General features: G+C 52.3%; 2 protein-coding genes across 3 annotated transcripts in view; one reads left to right on the top strand and one right to left on the bottom strand.

Annotated features, from left to right (window-relative positions):
- TMEM266 (transmembrane protein 266) overlaps window positions 1–9,573 on the top strand; it is a 122,590-nt gene extending 113,017 nt beyond the window's left edge. For both annotated transcript variants that reach the window (XM_026489480.4, XM_044380434.2), the window contains 2 exons: window positions 6,908–6,970; window positions 8,333–9,573. In XM_026489480.4, the coding sequence (XP_026345265.1) occupies window positions 6,908–6,970; window positions 8,333–8,928 (659 nt within the window). In that variant the 3' untranslated portion in view covers window positions 8,929–9,573. The remainder of the gene's footprint in view (window positions 1–6,907; window positions 6,971–8,332) is intronic.
- An 8,815-nt stretch (window positions 9,574–18,388) lies between these two features.
- Window positions 18,389–19,626, bottom strand: part of ETFA (electron transfer flavoprotein subunit alpha) — a 76,095-nt gene continuing 74,857 nt past the window's right edge. The window contains exon 12 of the mRNA XM_026489481.4: window positions 18,389–18,891. Within this exon, the coding sequence (XP_026345266.1) occupies window positions 18,853–18,891 (39 nt within the window). The 3' untranslated portion in view covers window positions 18,389–18,852. The remainder of the gene's footprint in view (window positions 18,892–19,626) is intronic.

The following is a 19,626-nucleotide window of genomic DNA, read 5'->3' as shown; positions in this document are numbered from 1 at the left end:
TATTGCCTTTGCTTTTGGTGTCAAATCCAAAAAAATCACTGCCAAGACCAATGTCAAGATGGTGATAGCCTATGTTTTCTTATGGTTTCAGGTCTCACATTTAGGTCTTTAATCTGTTTTGAGTTAATTTTTGTGTATGATGTAACATACTGGTCCAGTTTCATTCTTTTGCATGTGGCTGTCCAGTTTTCCCAACACCATTATTGAAGAGACTGTCCTTTCCCAATTATATATTCTTGGCTCCTTTGTCATAAATAGTTTGACCATATATGCATGGGTTTATTTCTGGACCTTCATGTGTTTTGAACAAGGGACCCCACAATTATGATGCTGGTCCTGTCTCTGAGCCCCAGTTTTTCCAAAATAAGATTAGTAGCAGAAGCATATCTTCTCTGGGAAAGATGGGCAGTTTTTCCAAAATAAGATTAGTAGCAGAAGCATATCTTCTCTGGGAAAGATGGGGCTTTCGGTCATAGGCGCCGCTCTCATGCATGGCACACAGCAGGCGCTCTCCTTCTGTGAGGGCTGCCAACTCATGGAGGAGCAAATAGGAGTTAGGGAGCAGGAGCCCCGAACCAAGAATCAGGACTTTCTTCCCTCTGGGCATTGGGGCCTGTGTCTGGACAGGATGTGGGGTCCTGGCACCCCACCCCACAGCAGGGCTCCTCACCCCCTCCAGGAGCCACAGCTGACTCACACCCTTTCTCTCAACCTCTGCCTTGCCAGGCAGGTTGGGGCTCTGCCCAAGAGGCAAACACACACAAGGAGTGTTGCCATGACCAGTACTGGAAGGGCTTGGGGCGGATTAGTCGGGATGCATTTGCAGAATGCTTTCAGCCCAGGAGGAAAGGCGCCAGCAGCCAAGAGCAGCTGCAGCAGCTGCCACAGAAGATTCCAGACTTTGGGGTCGGGAGGGAGCACCGGGGACCGGGGATTCAGAGAGCTGAGGGGAAGCCCTGCTAGACTTGACATTCGTTATCTCAGTAGATCTTACAGCTCACCAGCATGTGGTGTTCCTTCTCCCCACTTCACCTGGGAGGAAGCTGAGGCTCACAGTGCCTAGGGATCTGCCTGAGACCACGAGGCGGCCACTTTGTCCTGCAGCTTGTGTTTGTCCTGAGCTCAGTCCTCAGTGCGGGGTGGTTCTTTCATGGTCCCAGGGCACCTTGGGGCTGAATCAAGACAAACCCTGGGGCAGCGATTATTCTTAGGTGGGAAGTGGACAGACCCCCTGTGGAGGCTACATGGTGGCCTGTTCCTCTCCACAAGCCTCTGTGCCTGCCTCCCCTGCTTTCCCTCAGGCTCCCAGGCACCCAATAGTCACTCGTGTCCAGGCAGGTACCAGTGACCAGGAGCGAGGCTTTGTGCCGAAGGATGACAGAGCCTCGCAGAGGGTGAGGCGGATGGTGCCTCTGACCCAGACACAGTCATCTGTCCAGTCAGCACTATTCCATGGAGGCTGGCATATGCCAAGCCCTGCGCTAAGCGCAAGGGAGATGCTGAGTAATATGTGGCCCCTGCCCTCAGAGGCTCTCGGCCCCTGTGTGGGTGGAGACAACCGCAGCCCAAGTGGTCTGTTCTGGAGAAGAGGGCCTGCCTGAGGTAGAGAGCAGGGAGGGAGGGCCAGCGTCAGCATTGCTAGAGGAGTCTGGGCAGGCCTTGCTTTCAGATTTGTCTGCTTTTTTTTTTTTTTTAAAGATTTTATTTATTTATTTGTCAGAAAGAGAAAGCACAAGCAAGGTGAGCGACACGCAGAGGGAGAGGAGGGACCCTGGGATCATGACCTGAGCCAGATGCTTAACCGACTGAGCCCCCCAGGAGTCCCCCAGATTTGTGTCTTAAAGCTCATTCTGAGGCCCCTGTGTGGGTCCAGGGTTTTTAGTAGAAGGAGCAAATGCAGACTGGACAGACCTCCAGTGGCCACCTGGGTGGGACCTAGGTTCGGTGTCACACATACCCACCGAGCTAGCAGTCCTGCTCATTAAACCCACAGGGGTGACAAGAGTCCAAGGGGGAAAGCATGAGGTCTGATCTATGTCTGGATCACTAGTCCCTTGACTAGTCACAGGCTTGGTAGGAGTTGGGTTGTTGGTAAGGAAAGAGAAAGCACCGTGAAGTGACCAGGGTCCCAGCCTGGGCGGGCAAGGAAACCATTCAGTGTGGAGGGAGAAACCGAGTTCTGTTGTGGACATGTTGTGTCAGAGGTGGTTGGAAGTCCTGCAGGAGAAGTTGTCTTGTTGGCCAGATCAGCTGAAAGTTCAGGAGAGACATGAGGCTACAGTTCACCTAGCCTAGGTGGTTTTTCCGATGGCATGGATGAAGATGTGGCATCCTCCGTCAACACCGAGAGACCAGGAAGATCTATTCCCTGACCCGAACCAAGATTAAGAGTGCTCCCCAGCACGCTGCCATCTCTACTGAAACCAGCAAGCTGAGTTTGCCTGGGATAAGGAACACGGAGTCCTCCGTGCGGGTGACACAGCCAAGTGTGGTAAGAGCTTGGCCTGCCCCGCCGCTGCACAGAAGCCCTGGGTGGCTCGTGAGTCAGCGGAGTAGGGCGGTTGCTGTACCCACCGGGAAGGTCTTGGGCTGCATGAAGGAAGTGATCTCCAGATCTTGGAAGGACCAGGCCACTGAGTCATCCCAGCCTCGCAGGGCAGTAGTGAGGATTAAAGAAGCATGGCGTGTGCCGAACCCAAGGTGTGGTGCTTTGAAGCCTCCGTGAATGCCAGCTGCCTCCCTTCCCCTCCTCCACCCATGTTGGTCATGTCTGTAGCCCACAGGGAGGCCTTCAGAGTGGAGGCTGGAAAACTGGGGAGGGGTGGGAAATGGACAGTGGTTTTCCAGAAGAGACTCTTCTCAGGAGGGCTTTCTAAGTGTCAGAAGATCTGTCACATAGACGGTGAAGAGCAATGGGCTTAGCCCTGGTACCTGTGAAGACAGGACCACGGTCTGCAAGACTGGATTAAATGGAGATTGGCTGTTTGACCAAGGCATGACACCCTGGGGAGGCCCTGACCGTGCTCCGTGGAGGCAGGGAGTCCTGACCTCGGTACCGGGCATGGGGTGGGGCACACTGTGATTCTACTGAGCACAGGTGAACAGGAAGCTGCCCACAGCTGGTTATCTGAGCTGCTCAACAGAGAGGTGGGCACTCCCTTCCCCAGGTATGCAGGCCATGGCGGAGAGCCCCCCACACTGCTCTCTCCCCTCTTGGAGCTTCAGAGCTGGCAGCCGTGTTGGGAGCCCGCCAGCCCAGCCACATCGTGATCGGCAAGAGCCTCCCTAGCCCCTGGTGGTACAGATGAAGAAACTGAGGCCCAGGAAGGGGATGTGACCTGCTCAAGCTCTCATGGCAGCAGCACGCACAGGACAAGAACTACGATCTGGGGTTTTTTGTTTTTGTGTTTTTTTTTTAAGATTTTATTTATTTATTCAACAGAGACAGAGACAGCCAGCGAGAGAGGGAACACAAGCAGGGGGAGTGGGAGAGGAAGAAGCAGGCTCATAGTGAGGAGCCTGATGTGGGGCTCGATCCCACAACACCGGGATCACGCCCTGAGCCGAAGGCAGATGCTTAACCGCTGTGCCACCCAGGCGCCCCTTGTTTTTGTTTTTTAAATAAGATTTGCGGTGTCCCTTTTTATATATATTTTTTAATTGAAGTACAGTTGACACGCAATGTTACATTAGTTTGAGGCGTACAACAGCGATTTTACAAGTTTGTATGTTATGCTGTGCTCACAAGTGTGGCTACCATCTGTCACCACACTATCACAATATTACCGACTGCATTCCCCACGCTTGTACCCTTTATTCCTGTGACTTACTCATTCCATGACCAGAAGCCCGCAGCTCCCACTCCCCTTCGCCCGTTTTGCCCATCCCCCGCCTCCTCCCATCTCTGTATGTATGAGTCTGTTTCTGCTTTTTGTTTGTTTATTCCTTTGTTTTCTAGATCCCACATGTAAGTGAAGTGATATGGCATTTGTCTTCCTCTGACTTAGCATAATACCCTCTAGGTCCATCCATGTTGCGTCAAATGGCATGATCTCATCCTGTTTTATGACCAGTATTCCAGTGTGTGTGTGTGTGTGTGTGTGTGTGTGTGTGTGTGTGTGTACGTACCACATCTTTATCCATTCATCTGTTGCTGGACACTCAGGTTGCTTCCATAACTTGGCTGTTGTAAATAATGCTGCTGTAAACATAGGGGTGCATATATCTTTTCCAATTACTGTTTTCATTTTCTCTGGGTAAATACCCAGTGGTGAAATTGTAAGGTAGCTCTATTTTTAACTTTCTGAGGAACCTCCATACTGTTTTCCACAGTGGCTGCACCAGCTTGCATTCCCACCAACAGTGCACGAGGGTTCCTCTTTCTCCACATTCTTGCCAACACCTGTTGTTTCCTGTGCTGTTGACTTTAGCCGTTCTGACAGGTGTGAGGTGACATCTCATTGTCGTTTTGATTTGTGTGTCCCCGATGCTGAGTGATGTGGGGCATCTTTTCACGTGTCTGTTGGCCATCTGGATGTCTGCTTTGAAAAATGTCTATTCAAGTCTACTGCCCATGTTTTAATGGTGTTTTGGTGTTTTTTGCTTGAGGGGTATAAGTTTTTTATATATTTTGGATGTTAGCCCCGTATCAAAAATAATTTGCAAATATCTTCTTCCATTCAGTAGGTTGCCTTTTCATTTTGTTGACGGTTTCCTTTGCTGTGCAGACACTTTTTAGTTTGGTCTAGTTCCAATAATTTTTTTCCTTTGTTTTCCTTGCCTTAGGAGACATTTCTAGAAAAACATCCTACAGCCGATGTCAGTGAGATTGCTGCCTGTGCTATCTTCTAGGAGTTTATAGTTTCAGGTCTCATATTTAGGTGTTTCATCCATTTTGAGTTTATTTTTGAGTATGGTGTAAGAAGGTGGTCCACTTTCATTTTTTTGCATGTAGCTGTCCAGTTTTCTAAGGTCTGGGTTTTTCTTCTTCACCCCCGGCCACCTTCTGTGAGTAACTCCCTTGGGATGAATTCTCATGAGTCTGTGCATACTTTAGCTGAGTTCATAGTTCTGCCCATGTCACAAGGCCCCCGCAGCCAAGGCCAAAGGATAATCCCAAGGGAAGTGACCAGAACCTCCCAGCTGGCCCAAGAGGCCTGGTGCCAGCCCCTCCTCTCACTGCTGGCCAGGAGCAGCCACACCAGCCTCTACCCACTTCCCAGGGTGACCTGCAGGGCCAGACAGCATGTACCACATAAATTATGCAGAGCCGTGGAGAATTGTATTGCTGTGTGATTCTGAGGGACCATTGCTGGCTGATCCTGGACCAGGGCCTAGAGCCAGCCTGGGGCCCCTCCCTCAACTCAGGCATTAATGCAAAGCACACCTCTCACCGCAGGCATTTAAAGATCAAAAGAGGCCAAAAAAGCTTTTAGGAGCCAGGTCTGTATGTGCTGGCACGCAGCCTCCCAGTGTCCACGCCGACTGGCTTCCGTGGTGATTTCAGGTGTGCCCGGGGAGCAGCCGCAGAGAGCGTCAGGTCCGTTCATCCATAGACCACGGCTCCTGGGAGAAGCGCCCAGGGGCGTGGACTCCCTCAGACTTCCGTAGGAGAGGAAGGACTAGACTCCCGTGTTGAAGGCCTTCTGTGTGCTGGACCCCACTGGAGAAATCTGACATTTGTTAGCTCCTTTAATCTCCTTAACGGATAAGGGAACAGAGGCTTAGAGAGGACCGTTAAGCTAAAATGTGGTGGGGTTGAGGTTTGAAATCAGGTCTGATTCTGGTACCCTTTTAGGACGCTAGGACCCAGGGGAGACCACAGTTGCTAAAGGAGCAACCCCTGAGTTCAGTCTGACAAGTTGAGTCAACTGAGTCAAGGGTCCTCATCTTGTCACCCTCCAAACCCTGCCAGGTCCCTCCTAATTATCACTTGACCCTGATCCCTCCCATCCGTCCCATCAGGCATCACCACCCATCCCCACCTTAGAACTGTCAGCCTCACCTGGGCATTGTTTCTGCTCTTCCTGCCTAAAGTCTGGCACCTTCTGGACTACTCTCCCCACAACCTTGGGAGTGAGTCACACCTGACCATGTTCAAACTTTCCTGTGGTTCTTCACTGCCCTTGGAACAAGGCCAAGCTCCTTGGGATGGCTTTTGGGGTCTCCAGTCATCTGCTTTTCCTCCCATTCTCAGGCCACTCTGAATTTCTCACCTCTCCTCTCTCCCATTCTTCTTTACTCCTATCAAGACGATGAACCAGCATTTCCTTGAGACCCATGTTCCCATGTTATCTCCTTGGACAGCTTTCCACCTTGTCACGCACTATTCATGCAATAACTGTGTAGTGAGCGCTCACTGCGTGCTAGGAACTGCGTAGGTGGGGGAGAAGCGCAGCCCCCGGTCCATCCCCATACTGCGTGGGAGACTGGGTCCTCTGACGGATGAGCCAGCGGGCCATCATCAATGATCAGCCTCTAAAGCTGGCCGGGTGGGGCCGCTAGCAAGGCTTTGAGACTTTTGTACCTCAAGGACAGCGTTTCCAGGCACCCTGAGAACCTCAGGTAGACTCAAAGATTTGGGCCATCCCGGCAGGGAAAGCCCTGAGGAACTATTTCCATACCCCTCATGTCAGAGATGGGGAAACTGAGGACAGAGAAGGAAAAGGCTCTGCTCATGTCCTACATCAAGCTAGATGCTTCATGAGGACCTGGGTCCCTGATGCCCAGTCCAGCCCAGCCCTGGGACGGATCCCCACTGAGGACTGGGAAGCAGCAGAGAGCTCCTGGGAGACAACGGCCTCCTGTCGTGGTGACGGGTAGGGGCGGGAGTACAGGGGGAAGGGACACATACTGGCATGTGTCTGCATGCCGCCACACTCCGCTCTCTCTGTCCTCCTCTGCGAAGGTGCCGCGGTGAGAGACGACATGAACAGCTACGTCAGCCAGTACTACAACGGGCCCAGCAGTGGTGAGTCTGTGTCCGGGGCCCCTTTGTGTGGCCCCACACAACCCCTAACGTTGAGAATGGGGCCAGCTCGGCCGGGTGAGCCCCTCCCTTGGTGCCTGTGAACTATAACTGCAGGCAGAGTTCAAGATTCTAATACCTTCCGCTTTAGCTCCCAGCACAGTCCAGCACCAGGGCTCTGGATGTGGAGGTTGGAGTACTCTGTGATCACTAATGAGGGCAGCATGTGGGACCCTCATATGGAAAGGGGGCTGAATCTGGAAATCTAGGACACCTCAGCTCCTCTCAAGCCGAGATCCTCACGGCGTGATCATGATGGGGGTGAGGTAACAGCACAGTTGGGCTTGAGAAGTAACAGGTGTGGGGCATGTCCTTGCTCGATTTGTTTCATTCTTGCTCTTGAAAGAAGTCACAGGGAACCTAGTGGTTTTCATTTGTCGGACAGGTTGAGTCTTAAAAGAGTACCCCATTCTCCTTAGCCAATGTCTTGAGTCTTGTAGTTTGTATTTGACACTCCTTGAATCCTTGTATACTCCCTTGTGAGGCTAGAATGTTACATCGTGCGTGACATGTATAATGCAGTGGGTTGTTTTCTTTTTACAATTTCACCTCCTAGAGGTCTCTCTCTTTCAAAGCTTCTTCCAGTCTGCTGATCTCAGAGACCGCCGTCTCTAGCTCAGTCCTCTCCCCCAGTGCAGTGTCCCCACAACTTTGGGGAGAGACCTTGCCTCCACTGCACCCACTGTATGCAGCCCCTTGGTACTTCTTCCTTAAAGACCTTCTGGAGTGTCCTCTGTCCTCGCCCTGCAGTGCATCCTACAGGGATGATGCAATCTTCTGAAGTCACAGCCCTGATCATGTCACTCTCGTGTTGGCCCCATTTAAAACTTTGACTCCACCTGACCATGAAGCCCAGGTTCCTAGTCCTGGAACCTCATGCTTTCTGAGTTAGGATGAGCTAGGTTATGCTGCAGTGGCAAATAACCCCAGCCTCTCCATGGTTTAAATCTACACGGGTCCATGGCTGTCGGCTTTCCTCCAGCACCTGGGGGGCAGAACAGCTGCCCTCTAATCGAGAACACTGCCGTCTGCAGGCAGAGCACACATAGCTGCCGCGGATCAATCCTCGCAGATGATTGGCCAGTGCGTGTCACATGTCCGAGGAAGCCCAGGAGAGGGGGGCGGGGCCCGATCTTCCCTCGGGGCAGGCAGCGAACCTTGGGAAGTCGGACCACAGACCCAGGCCTCCCCCAGCCCAGCCCACGCACACTCACTAGCCGCCAGTTGGGTCAGAGGCGCCCCCAGCAGGGCCCACAGGGGTGTGGCAGAGGCTGAAGTGTGACCGGCACCCCTCCTTTCTTGCAGACAGTGGTGTCCCAGAGCCAGCCGTGTGCGTAGTCACCACAGCGGCCATAGACGTCCACCAGCCCAATATCTCTTCCGACCTCTTCTCGGTCGACGTGGCCCTGAAGCTGAGCAGCAATGGCACCTGTGCCGGCGCCACGTCCGAGAGCGCCTCCCGCTCGACTCGCAGCTCTGTCACCCGGGCCCAGAGCGACAGCAGCCAGACGCTGGGCTCCTCCACAGACTGCAGCACCGCCCGCGAGGAGCCGTCCTCAGAGCCCAGCCCCTCTCCTAGGCCGCTGCCGCCACCGCCCCAGCAGCAGATGGCAGAGGCCACGGTCCAGGACCTGCTGTCCTCCCTGTCCGAGGACCCCTGCCCATCCCAGCGGGCCTTGGACCCAGCCCCTCTCACCTGGCCCAGCCCCACGGGCTCGGCCCACACCAGCCCTGAGCTGGAGCACAGGGTAAGTCTTTTCAACCAGAAGAATCAGGAGGGCTTCACAGTCTTTCAGATCAAGCCTGTCATCCACTTCCAGCCTGCTGCACCCATGCTGGAGGAGAAGTTCAGATCTTTGGAATCCAAAGAGCAAAAGTTGCACAGGGTCCCTGAAGCCTAGAGCCTCCAGGTGGGCTGGGTGGGAGGAGGCAGAGAGCTATTTGGATGCTCTCCTAGGGTCCCAGAGGCTGCCAGGGGCCCCACGCAGGGCCCAGGAGCCCACCTGGCCTCCCTCAGGGTGCTGCCTGCCTCCAGGGAGGTGTCACTAGGCCAGGAGGCCACATGCCTCAGACCTCAAAGCCCAGAGCTGGCGTCTCCTCTGGCCCTGCTCAGGGGAGAGTGGTGCTCGTGGCTGGGGTCTTTTTAAACCATTTTTACAAAAACCAGCCGTGGCCCAGCTTCAGCAGGGTAGAGTGCAGGGACCAGCCCAGCCTCTTCCGTTGCCTTCGTTCCTGGCGCCCACCCTGGACCCCTGGGAACAGCACTGTGAGCAGGGGCTGTCTAGCCCCACCCCCAAGCCGTCTTTTCCCAGAACCCTGGGCAGAGCCGACACAGTCACACAGAGACCACCGTCTGAGCCTGTCTCCTTCATCCTCATTCTCCCATCTGGCATGAGCATTTCTGAGTCTTTTCCAGACAAATCTAGTTTTCACCTTCACAGGACATCATGGGATGAATCTGGAGGTGGGTGGGAGGGTCACGGGGGGTGGGGGGGACAGCCGTTTTCCAATCTTGGCTTTAATAATAAAAACCGACTGCACTGAGACTTCTGGTTGGCCGAGGTTTCCTTTGCAATCACTAGCCCAGGTAGAGAAGCGTGGCTCTTGCAGGTTTGGGTTGGCCCGGCCTAGAGAAAAGCCACCCGGGGAGGCCCCAGCCCCCTCCAGCTGCTCTGAGACTTCTCCAAAGAAGGAGCCGTGGACCCCAGGCGGGAAGCTCTCACACTGCCTAACGAGGCGACCGCACAGGCCTTTTACCCTCCCTCATCTTCCCACCAAAACAGAGCTCCGAATTCAGCCTTCCTTGCGACAACTCCCACATTCAGCTCCCTGACCCAGGCAGGACTCCATTCCCTGGGGTCTTCGGACTCCGCAGGTCCAAAGCCGAGTGTAGTATCTTGCCCAAAGTCTACTCCTCCTTCCGGGTTCCCAGCCAGGGCACCATCACCCACCCAGCCATGAAGATGCATGGCGTTGGCGTCCTTGACTCCCTCCTCATCCCTCGAGAGCAGTGATGAATCCTCCAGAGCACCTGCCTTAGACCCCATCACAGCCTTGCTGAGGCCCGTGTGCAGCCTCTGACTCCACGTCCCACTAGTGGGTCCTCCCAGGCTGATGAGCCCGCTCAGTGTCTCCCTTGCCAGGGAGCCTCCAAGGGATTCTGGGTTTGTAACCCCTGTTTTGTTTTATATTTACATCAAAGAGAGGACTTAATTTTAATCTCAAGGGCTTCCGTTGCCCCAGCTGAACTCAGCAGGGTCACAGCCCCTTAGCAGGGTGTCCTTGGGGCTTCTGTGGCCCCTTGGACACATTGTGACAGTGCAGTGATCCCATGGCTTGGTCAGCATCTGCTTCTCTGCCTGCCTTCCCTTGGTTCTCGAAAGCAGGGCTCAGGCCCGAGTCCCATTAGAACCCCACAACCCTGCATAAGGCCACAGGCTTGCACAGAGCCGCTTGGGAAAGAGCTAAACTATAAGATATTACCACATGCAGGCGAAGAGCCGCATCTTGATTTGTGGGGAGATGAGCAGTGTCCACCCGAGCCGTTGGGGGAGAAATCGGAGGCGTTCTGAGTCACCAACGGCGTCATTACAGCTGCCATTACTGAGCACTCTCCTAAGACCTCTACTCACGTGGGCTCCTTTAATCCTTCCAGCAATCCTGTGGGCAGGTATTTCTAGCCCCATTTTACAGATGGAAGAACCTGGGGCTCAGAGAGGCTTAAGAGACTTTCCTGAGGTCAGACACCAACAGAGAAGCCCTGAAACTGGAGCCCACATTCACCTGGTTGTGTGCTAAGCGCTACGGCTGCCAGGGTTCAGAGCTTTTGGAAGCAACATGGTACTCTCGGCTTTTGTCCGTGTGGGTGGAGGGCATTACATGATTGATGGTCTCCAGGGCGGGAGCCACAGGGGCCTGCACAGTGGTCTGCACCTGCTGGGCTAGAAGCGGCTACTGTCCTCGGCTACGCCCAGCTTGCCGAGCTCTCGTTGCCCCAGCTCTGAGGCTAGGGCTGGCTACGCTAACAGGCATGGGAGCCTGCCCTGCGCCCACAGTGAGACCCGGCCACCAGCCAGCACTCACCTCTGCTCTGGACTTCTCCAGAGAAAACCACAGGACAGGGAGGAGAGCAATGGGGTAAGATGCTAGGTTCTCTGCCTCAGTTTCCCACCTAGAAATAGGGTTTACAGAAGAGCTCTACTTTTGAAAGCTGATCTCTTAGGGAATTTACAAATCGCTGCTTGAGCACTCACTGTTGGCTTCATGGCTCAACAGGCAGTATCAGTGTTAGACCTGCCCATGAGCCAGTTAAAACAGGACAAAGAGATCAAGAGGTGGCCCCAGCTCTCGGAGGGCAGAGTCCACAATCACAGTGTTAGAGGCCGCACACAGAGAGCGGAAGACACTCGCCTGCCTGGAGACAGGCGTGGGGTGGAGCCTCAAGGCCTGGAATGCAGGAGGTGGAGAGTAAAAGCTTTGGCTTTCACTGCTCCCCTCCCCCTGGGGGGGCCATAGAGCAGAGTTAGGGTTGGTGGGCAGCCGGGGCGGGTGGAGAGGGAGCCTAAGCACGCCCTGGGAGGTTTGCAGCTCTGGGAAAGGGCTCCCCTTGCTCGTCAGCCCTCTCACGGAGCCCAGTCTGGTGCTCCCCCACAAGGGAGGAGAGCTTGGGTAACAGCCACTGTGTCCTGTAAGCCAACAAGGCGGGGGGGATAATAATGACTCCCATGTATCCACTTCCGTTGTCACAGGTGCTCTTTGCAGTCTTCCCTCTTTATTGTGATAAAGTCTGCAGTCTGCAAAGTGGTGCTATTTCCCCTGCTTTCCAGAGAAAACAGGCACAGAATGATTAAATGACTTGCCAAGGACACATAGCTAAGTGGTAAACGAGTGCTGTCTGGGTTCCATACCATGCTGGGTGTGCTGAATGAGCTTCCTGGAATTAAAGCAGGGGTCATCAAGAGAACCAAAGATAGAAATCAGGACTCTTGCCCCAGGCCATTCATCCATCAGCCCACACGGTCTCCTCGGTCTAGAGGGACCAACCCACTCTGTCTGCAGAGGCCCATGGTCCCTCGTGCAAAGCCAGCCTCCCCACTCAGCTGGGGAGGAGGTGGAGAGGAGCCAATCCTGTGGCCAGGGTGCCACCCTGACATGCCAAATCTGGCAGCAAGGACAAGGTTCAGAGCTAGGAGTGCTACTGGCCACCTCACAGCAGAGCTGGGCCAGGGCCCTGCAGACCCGGTTCAATGTGTGCACAGGACTGGGGAGCTGTAAGGCCCTCCCTGAATGACCTACTGGCCCCCAGCCAGCCAGCCCTGGCCAAGGCCTGCAACCCACACCTTGGGTTTTCAGGTCAATTCTGTAACTGTCTGGTTTTTCACAGATCTGCATGATCAGAGAGGGCTAGTGGCCTGGAATTCTCTTCAGCATGGTGGGCATTCATTCCATCCACAACCCCCAGCTCAGGACCTCCTTTCTCACTCCAGGACGCACTTGTCTTGGAGCTGTGTCTGTGCTCCTCTCTGGTGCAACGCCCTCATCTCTAAAGAGAAAGACCTGGAGTGGGAGCCCTACTCTTTGAGCTATGGAGAGCCTCAAATGACACAAGGTCCAAGGAAGCCTTCCTAAAAGGAGAGTATCTTACTAACTAGTCAATAGGGTACTTGCGTAGAGTTGCTCAGCAAGGACACCCAACAACTCCAGGGGCTGACATAGTTAACCCCAGCTTTTGAATGGACTTCTCGGGGCTGGAGAGAAGTCAGGATCCCTCTGCCACCCTTCACCCCGGGCGCTGTAGGCATATAGGGTGTGTCAGAGCCCAGGCGCCTGGATTGTCAGTCCAGCCCTGTTTCCATTTACGTGGCTCCAAGCGGATCCTTGGGCCCACCTCCTCCCCCTGTACAACGGGAATAATAACTCCTGGGCTGCCCCGCCCCCATGAGGGTTGCTGGGATAGCTAATGACATAATGGAAGGGAAAGCCCTTTGAGAATGTTTCAAGGGAGACACAGAAACCGTCCTTATTAATAATAGATGCCTGGGGTGTTGTAGTGCCGGCCGTGCTCAGCACTTCTGGGGAAGGCCGTGCAGGAGATGCTCGGTTATTTCGTTCGCTGCAGCACAGTGTGGTGTGGGGAGGGTGGTAGAGGGTGTGTGGGTGCCGAGAGGACGAGGGCCCTGCCCCAGCCCCAGCTACCAGCCAAGGCACTGTCTGCTCCTTCGAGCTCTCCCTGCTCGCATATCCGCACTGGTTCCTCTGTAACTAATGCCTCGGAGTCACCCTGAGTTAGATAAGAGAGCACTGTTCTCCAGACAGCAGGCAACTTACCTGCCTTCCTCTCCCTCCTCCAGTATAAGCTGAAAACCTTTGTTCTGACATAAACTAAACGAGGATTTTTTTTTCCACTCCAGTGCTGAAAAGTTTGGTGAATGGTTAATTCAATTATCCAAATAAAATGGACATTCGCTGCTAAATTTATTGCAAGCTACCAAAGAGATAGCACTAGCATAATTTTATGCAGAGCCCTAGGCGACAGCATAGGGGAGCAGACTGCCTATTCATCCTGAACCCGCAAATGAGATTGACTACCCTGGAGATCAATCAGGACATTAAACACTGTGATGAATGTGGAAGAATTCTTCAGTGTCTGAGATTTACGGGGTACCTTTCACCGAGCGCTCTAGGAGCCTTCTCGACATCAATTAGGCCTCGTAACTAGGTAGGCTCACCTCTGGCTCTGCCGCGTAAAGAAGGGGTGTGGGGTTCTGGAACCTGGGTTTGCTCAATGTTGCAAAACAGAGCCCGTGTGCAGACTAGATCCAGATTCTAGTACCAAGACCCCTGCTCCCCTGAACAGAGTGGTTCGGAAGGGGGGACTGTCAGGCTAGATGGGGACTCAGGGACTGGGGGCCAGAGTCGGTCATGTTCTCGGGCTTTCTGTCCCGTGTCCTTGCTGGGCCTTCTGCCTGGGCTGCGCATCTCCATTGGTTGTTTGGTAGCTCCTTCTGAACTTGCCTCAGCCAGGCTGCATTCATTGGCTACGCCCACCGTGGTCCCGGAAAGGGCGGGACATGTGGCTGGGAGTAGATGTTGGCCTAAGGTCACCATTTACCAGCTGTGAATCCGTGGGCAAGAGTTTTAAGGTCTGTGGGCCCCCATTTTCTCATCTGGAGAATGGGGACTACTGCTTCGCCTCGTGGGGTGGGAGGCTTGAAAGAGGTAATGGATGTGAAGGGCTCAGCCGAGCATCGTGGGTGTTAACAGGCTCTCAAAAATAATTTTTGCCTCCATCTACCTAAGCTGTTTGAGATCTGCCAACATATTCACAGGTTAAATCTGAAGATAGCTTGAAAGATCACAAGTTCAGTTCGCCGTTTCACAGATGATGAAAATGAAGCCTGAAGGAAAGAGCATGACCAGGCTGCCCCTGAGGCAGTAACAGAACCAGGATAAGAGCACAAGTGTCCCTGTGAGCAGCCCACTCAGTGTCTCCAGTCCCAGACCCCAGCGATCCCCATGCAGCCCCACACTGGGAAGAACAGCTCTCCAGGCCGGAGGCGGGTGCCCTGGAAGTCAGTAGGAAGCCTGCCTTTAACCACACGGCCAGCTGTGGGAGGCAAAGGTGAAACCCAGGGCAGTGAAGCCTCACTAGGACCTGGCCGCTCACCAGTCCAGGCACCACGGAAAGTAACTGCCGGCTTCCCTCCTAATAAACTCCCAATTCCATCTCTGTACCATGCTTCTAATGACAAGCTCGCTGTTTTGAGGCAATACCAGCCAGAAGAGAGTCCTGGAGAAGCTGGGAGACACTGGGAGGCAGCCTGGTACGGTGGAAAGGCCAAGTTCTCCAGACCTGATGTCCTGTTCAGGCCGCACATCTCACTGACTGCGCCTCGCGGGTCACGGACCTCTCAGCCCGTCTGTCCATCCAGAGAGTATGGGTGAGGATACCCATTGAGGGATCGTTGTATTAGAGAAGGCTGTATAATGCCCCTAGTAGATTCTTAATAAATAATATTTGCCAAAAATAATGGTTTGTGTTCTAGTTTTACCATTTGCTTTGTGACCTGGGGCACTTCTGAGAGCCTGATTTCTTCACTCTTTCCTACCCTTCTCACCTCTGACGGGGTGACTTACATGAGAATGTTTTATAAACCAACAGTTATCAGCAACTTTTCACTTGTACTCCCCCCAAAACATTTTTTAAAACCTAGGGCTCTATGAAATTGTGGCAGTATATCACCCGATATGGGCTTCTTACAAGGTTATCAGTCAAGCCCCCTTTAGCTCAGCAGCAGCTAACCAAATCCATCTGTTGTAATCAATAGTGTTCTTCAGGTTTCCCAGCCTTTTAGGCCCACTTTTATGTAGAGCAAAACAAAAATCCCTTGTGAGAGCCAGCGTGAAATGCAACCAAGCTGATCATCCCTTTCAGAGAGAGAGCAGAGAGCACTTAGGGCAGTTGGGGCTGCAAGGCCTCCAGCCCCGCACAGACACGCCCAGGCTCGGCCGGCAGCACGGCTCCCACGCCGCCCCGGGAGCCAGCCCCACTCTCCGCCAGCCTCGCCCACAGCGCTGGACCCATTTCCACTGTCTCCAGGGACCCATTCTGTAACCAAAGAGCTTTCAGCCAAACCCATCTGGGGCATAAGGCCAGAGGATTCCTGCAACAGCCTCACAATCGCTTCCGTCCTCTCCTCCCACCAGCTGAAATTACTCCCTGAGGTTAGGTTACGGGACCCTCCTCAAAAAAAATGTCAATGGCTCCCTGTTGCTACGAGGGCGCTTACGACTTGTTCAGGTGGCAAGGCCTTAGGAAGTCAGCACTTTCTGGAACATTCTTGATACACAGATATATTTAGTTCTAACATGCAAACAAGGAACAATTATCAACTAGCAGAAGGTATTTTTAAGAATTCCACACATGTTCACTAAACAAAAGCTGTAGGGAGTCAGTGCTGCTGACCTCCTTAGTTAATATCCATTTGCTACTTGTCCCTTCACCTTGGAATCTGCTTAAATTCCTAGGACAAGGGATAGCAGAAAAAAGTGTGCAAGATTTGGGACTGGGAAAATTCTATCAATTTTCCCTGCAAATCAGAAAAAGACCTTCCACAGTACCATTTGTGGTCTAGCTCCTGAAATGGCAGTATTCCTTGAAGGCGAAGTTTGAGAACCACTGACCTATGGGGGTAAAGGCCAAACTCGCAGGGCCTGTACAAGGTTAACCAAAGACTTCAAGAAAGTAGGGAGAAAAGCAGAACACACACACACACACACACACGCAAGCTTCCCCTACCATCTTTCCCCACAGTGCTTCCAGCTGCGGCTCTGGGTCCTGAAGCTGGGGCAGGGGCACAGTCATCAATAAACCACAGGGATAAAAGGACACATCAAACTGCACCTTCTGGCATGTATTATAGTTTTACCAATTTACCTCCGCCTCACACAACTGCCTTTTTAAGGTAAACCCTAAGTGGGCACTTAAGAGGGGTCTTTTGAGTTGAATACAGTCCTGCTGGAGAGACAAGCCCAGAACACGGGCTCTCCTCCCCGGCTAGGGTCCTGAATGTGTGCCCTGCCCCCCGGCACCGAGCACACAGTGCCTTTTACCCGAGGTTACTGTGCGGCGAGTCTCCCTGTTCCTTGAGCCGAGGGGAGGCAGAAGCATATACTGCTAAAACCCTGGCTCTGAAGCCAGACTTCCTGGTTTCAAATCCGGGCTCTTGTTACAGGTTATCTGAATTTGGGCCAGTTCTATAAGTGGTAGAGCCTCAGCTTCCCCACCTGTAACACAGGGTAATAACAGCATCACTCTCACGGGGTGCTGAGGACTGAGGGGTTCAGTATGTGTCAAGTGCTACAGTGGGGCCTGGCATTCAAGCTCCGTACGCAATGCTACGATGACGATGAGCTGTACCCAGCAGAACAGCTGAGTGAACTGCCTGGAGGTGGGACATGGCAGTCATGCCAGGAGGAAACCGAGAGAAAGACCAATCAGTTCCACTTCGAGGCTAGGAACCATCTAAAGGTCCTACCTGGGACTGGTCCTCCCTAAGCCAGCATAGCCTAGACTCAGGGCACCCCTGCCTTGTCACCTTTCCATCTCTCCTGTCCCCAAGTGACAGTGTCCAACGGGGTAAATGGAGAAGCCCCTGAGAAAGGTTAGCTCCCCTGCAAAGGGCCTCAAACACAGCAACAAGATACGGGTACTCCGTTCACAAGAATGGTTCAAACCACATGGCCTTGGACGTCACCCAGCTCTCTTCACCACCTCTCAGTATCCCTATGTCAGCAGGGGGCTGAACCAGCCGGTCACGCTCCGCTCTGATGCTCTGGGATGCTGTGGCTCATTTACTGCCCCCTCTCATCCTATAAGGTTCAAGAAGGTTGAAATGCCAGAGACATTTAACTTCTAGAAGTGTTTCACAGCAAGTGTGACAAAATCAAAAAGAGTTCAAGTAGCCAAGCCCCAGGCTGGCCAGAGAGGGACTGGCTGACGACTTCTGCTCCCATCCCCTGCTGTACCACTGGTCACTTCAATACCTCTCCCCACGGTTTTCCTAATCCCGTTAACTACTGTAACTTCTGCAGATCTGCTGCAGGTAGCAGCTGTCTTCACTCTATTCGCCTGCTGACCCTGACCTTTCCAGGACACCTTCCTGCAGGACAGGCCAAAGCCGCCCCAGCCTCTGTTCCTGGGCCGGCACGCACACCGGCTTCTAGCCCCTGTGACACTCTTCATCTCGGTTGCACCCTAGGGCAGCAGAGGGAGAGTGCCAAAGCTAACCACACATGTGGCCATCTCACATGCTTGGCTGCTTCCAAGAGAGCCCAAAGGAAGCATCAGGAGGGCCAGAGAAAAGCCAAAGCATTCTCTGAGCGGGATTTTAACATTTATAATATCAAACTATCTGTTAGCATAAGAGGCCATATTGTGTCAAGCAGCCCTTCCTTCTCCACTCACTTCTCCTTTGTAGACACAAAGTCCTGTAAGCTGACAAAATTTTAAAATGAAATGGAAAATGAAATTTAATGTCAGCCAACTAAATTCAATCAGCAGGTTCAGGTTTAAGTCGGGTTTGCTTTTGTCCTAGTGCTTATGGTTTTCTGATGACTGGAGTATATTTAAGATAATAGTCATGCTTTGTGGCCATGCTTTTTTAACTCTGAATTTGCCAATCTAGGTCTCTTCTCTCAAAAACTAGATTAAGATGATTAGTCTGGAGGGAACATTCATGTTTATAATCTTGCCTAAAACACAGAGTCCTCCATGAACAAGACAGGAAAAGACAAAATAAATTTTTACTCCCCTTCGTCAATTTTCTTTCTTTACAAAGCTAGGTATATTTCTGTTAGTAGTTTTTTTTTTTAAGATTTTATTTATTTATGTGACAGAGAGAGACAGCCAGCGAGAGAGGGAACACAGCAGGGGGAGTGGGAGAGGAAGAAGCAGGCTCCCAGCAGAGAAGCCCGATGTGGGGCTCGATCCCAGAACGCCGGGATCACACCCTGAGCCGAAGGCAGACGCTTAATGACTGAGCCACCCAGGCGCCCCTTCTGTTAGTAGTTTTAAAGCTGTGGAAATGGTTTATTATATATTTTAATATGGAATTAGAAAATTTTAAAAAATAATTGCTTGGAACCACAAATAACCAAAAGAAATATAATAAGAGGCTCATAAAAAAGCATTCTGGCATCTGTGAGAATTTTTTCTCAAATTATGATATGTAGCTCTCCATACTTTCCCATGATTACTATAGTAGCCATGAATTTCTATTTCAGTTGAATATTTTGACATATTTTCCTTCTTAAAACATGGTAACTCATTTCTTCTTCAATAGCTCAGTCATTTCAGGAACTACCTGCAAATTAAAAAAAAAAAAGGAATTAAGTAATTTGAGCCTTCAGTGTGATATGGTCACAGCTCCTTAAGAAGTACACAGAGGTAGGAGCGCCTGGGTGGCTCAGTAGGTTAAGTATCTGACTCTTGGTCATGGGATCAGGCCCTGAGTCAGGCTTGATCCCATGCTCACGCTCTCTCTTTTGCTCTCACTCTAAATAAAAAAATAAAATCTTCAAAAAAAAAAAAAAAAGAACAGAAGCCAAAGAAGCCATACGCATTGCTGTCGAGGCTCAAGGTGTGCCTCCGCCCTGCGATGCTCCCCATCGCTCTCCTCCCGTCTATGGGAATGTGGGACGACTACATGCCTTTTTTTTTTTTTTTTAAAGATTTACTTATTTTAGAGAGTGAGGGAGAGAGGGGACAGCACGAGTGGGAGGAGGGGGAGAGGTAAAGAGAGACAGACTCTCAAGCCAACTCCTCACTGAGCACAGAGCCCCATGGGGGGCTTGACCTCATGACCCTGAGGTCACGACCTGAGCCGAAATCAAGAGTCAGACACTCAACCTACAGAGCCACCCAGGTGCTCCAAGACTACAACCTTTGGAGGGAAGGCCACCCGGACACAAGGTTGTTAGGACCATGGGCACACACACTGCCTAGGAACTTTTTTTTTTTTTTAAATAAATAAAGATTTACTTATGTATTTTAGATGGGGGAGGGGCAGAGGGAGACTTTTTTTTTTTTAAGATTTTAT

This window comes from Ursus arctos, unplaced genomic scaffold (genome assembly GCF_023065955.2).
Source record: "Ursus arctos isolate Adak ecotype North America unplaced genomic scaffold, UrsArc2.0 scaffold_28, whole genome shotgun sequence".
Classification (NCBI taxonomy): domain Eukaryota; kingdom Metazoa; phylum Chordata; class Mammalia; order Carnivora; family Ursidae; genus Ursus; species Ursus arctos.
Note: the sequence above shows the minus strand (reverse complement) of the source record. Positions and strands in the feature narration are given on the sequence as shown.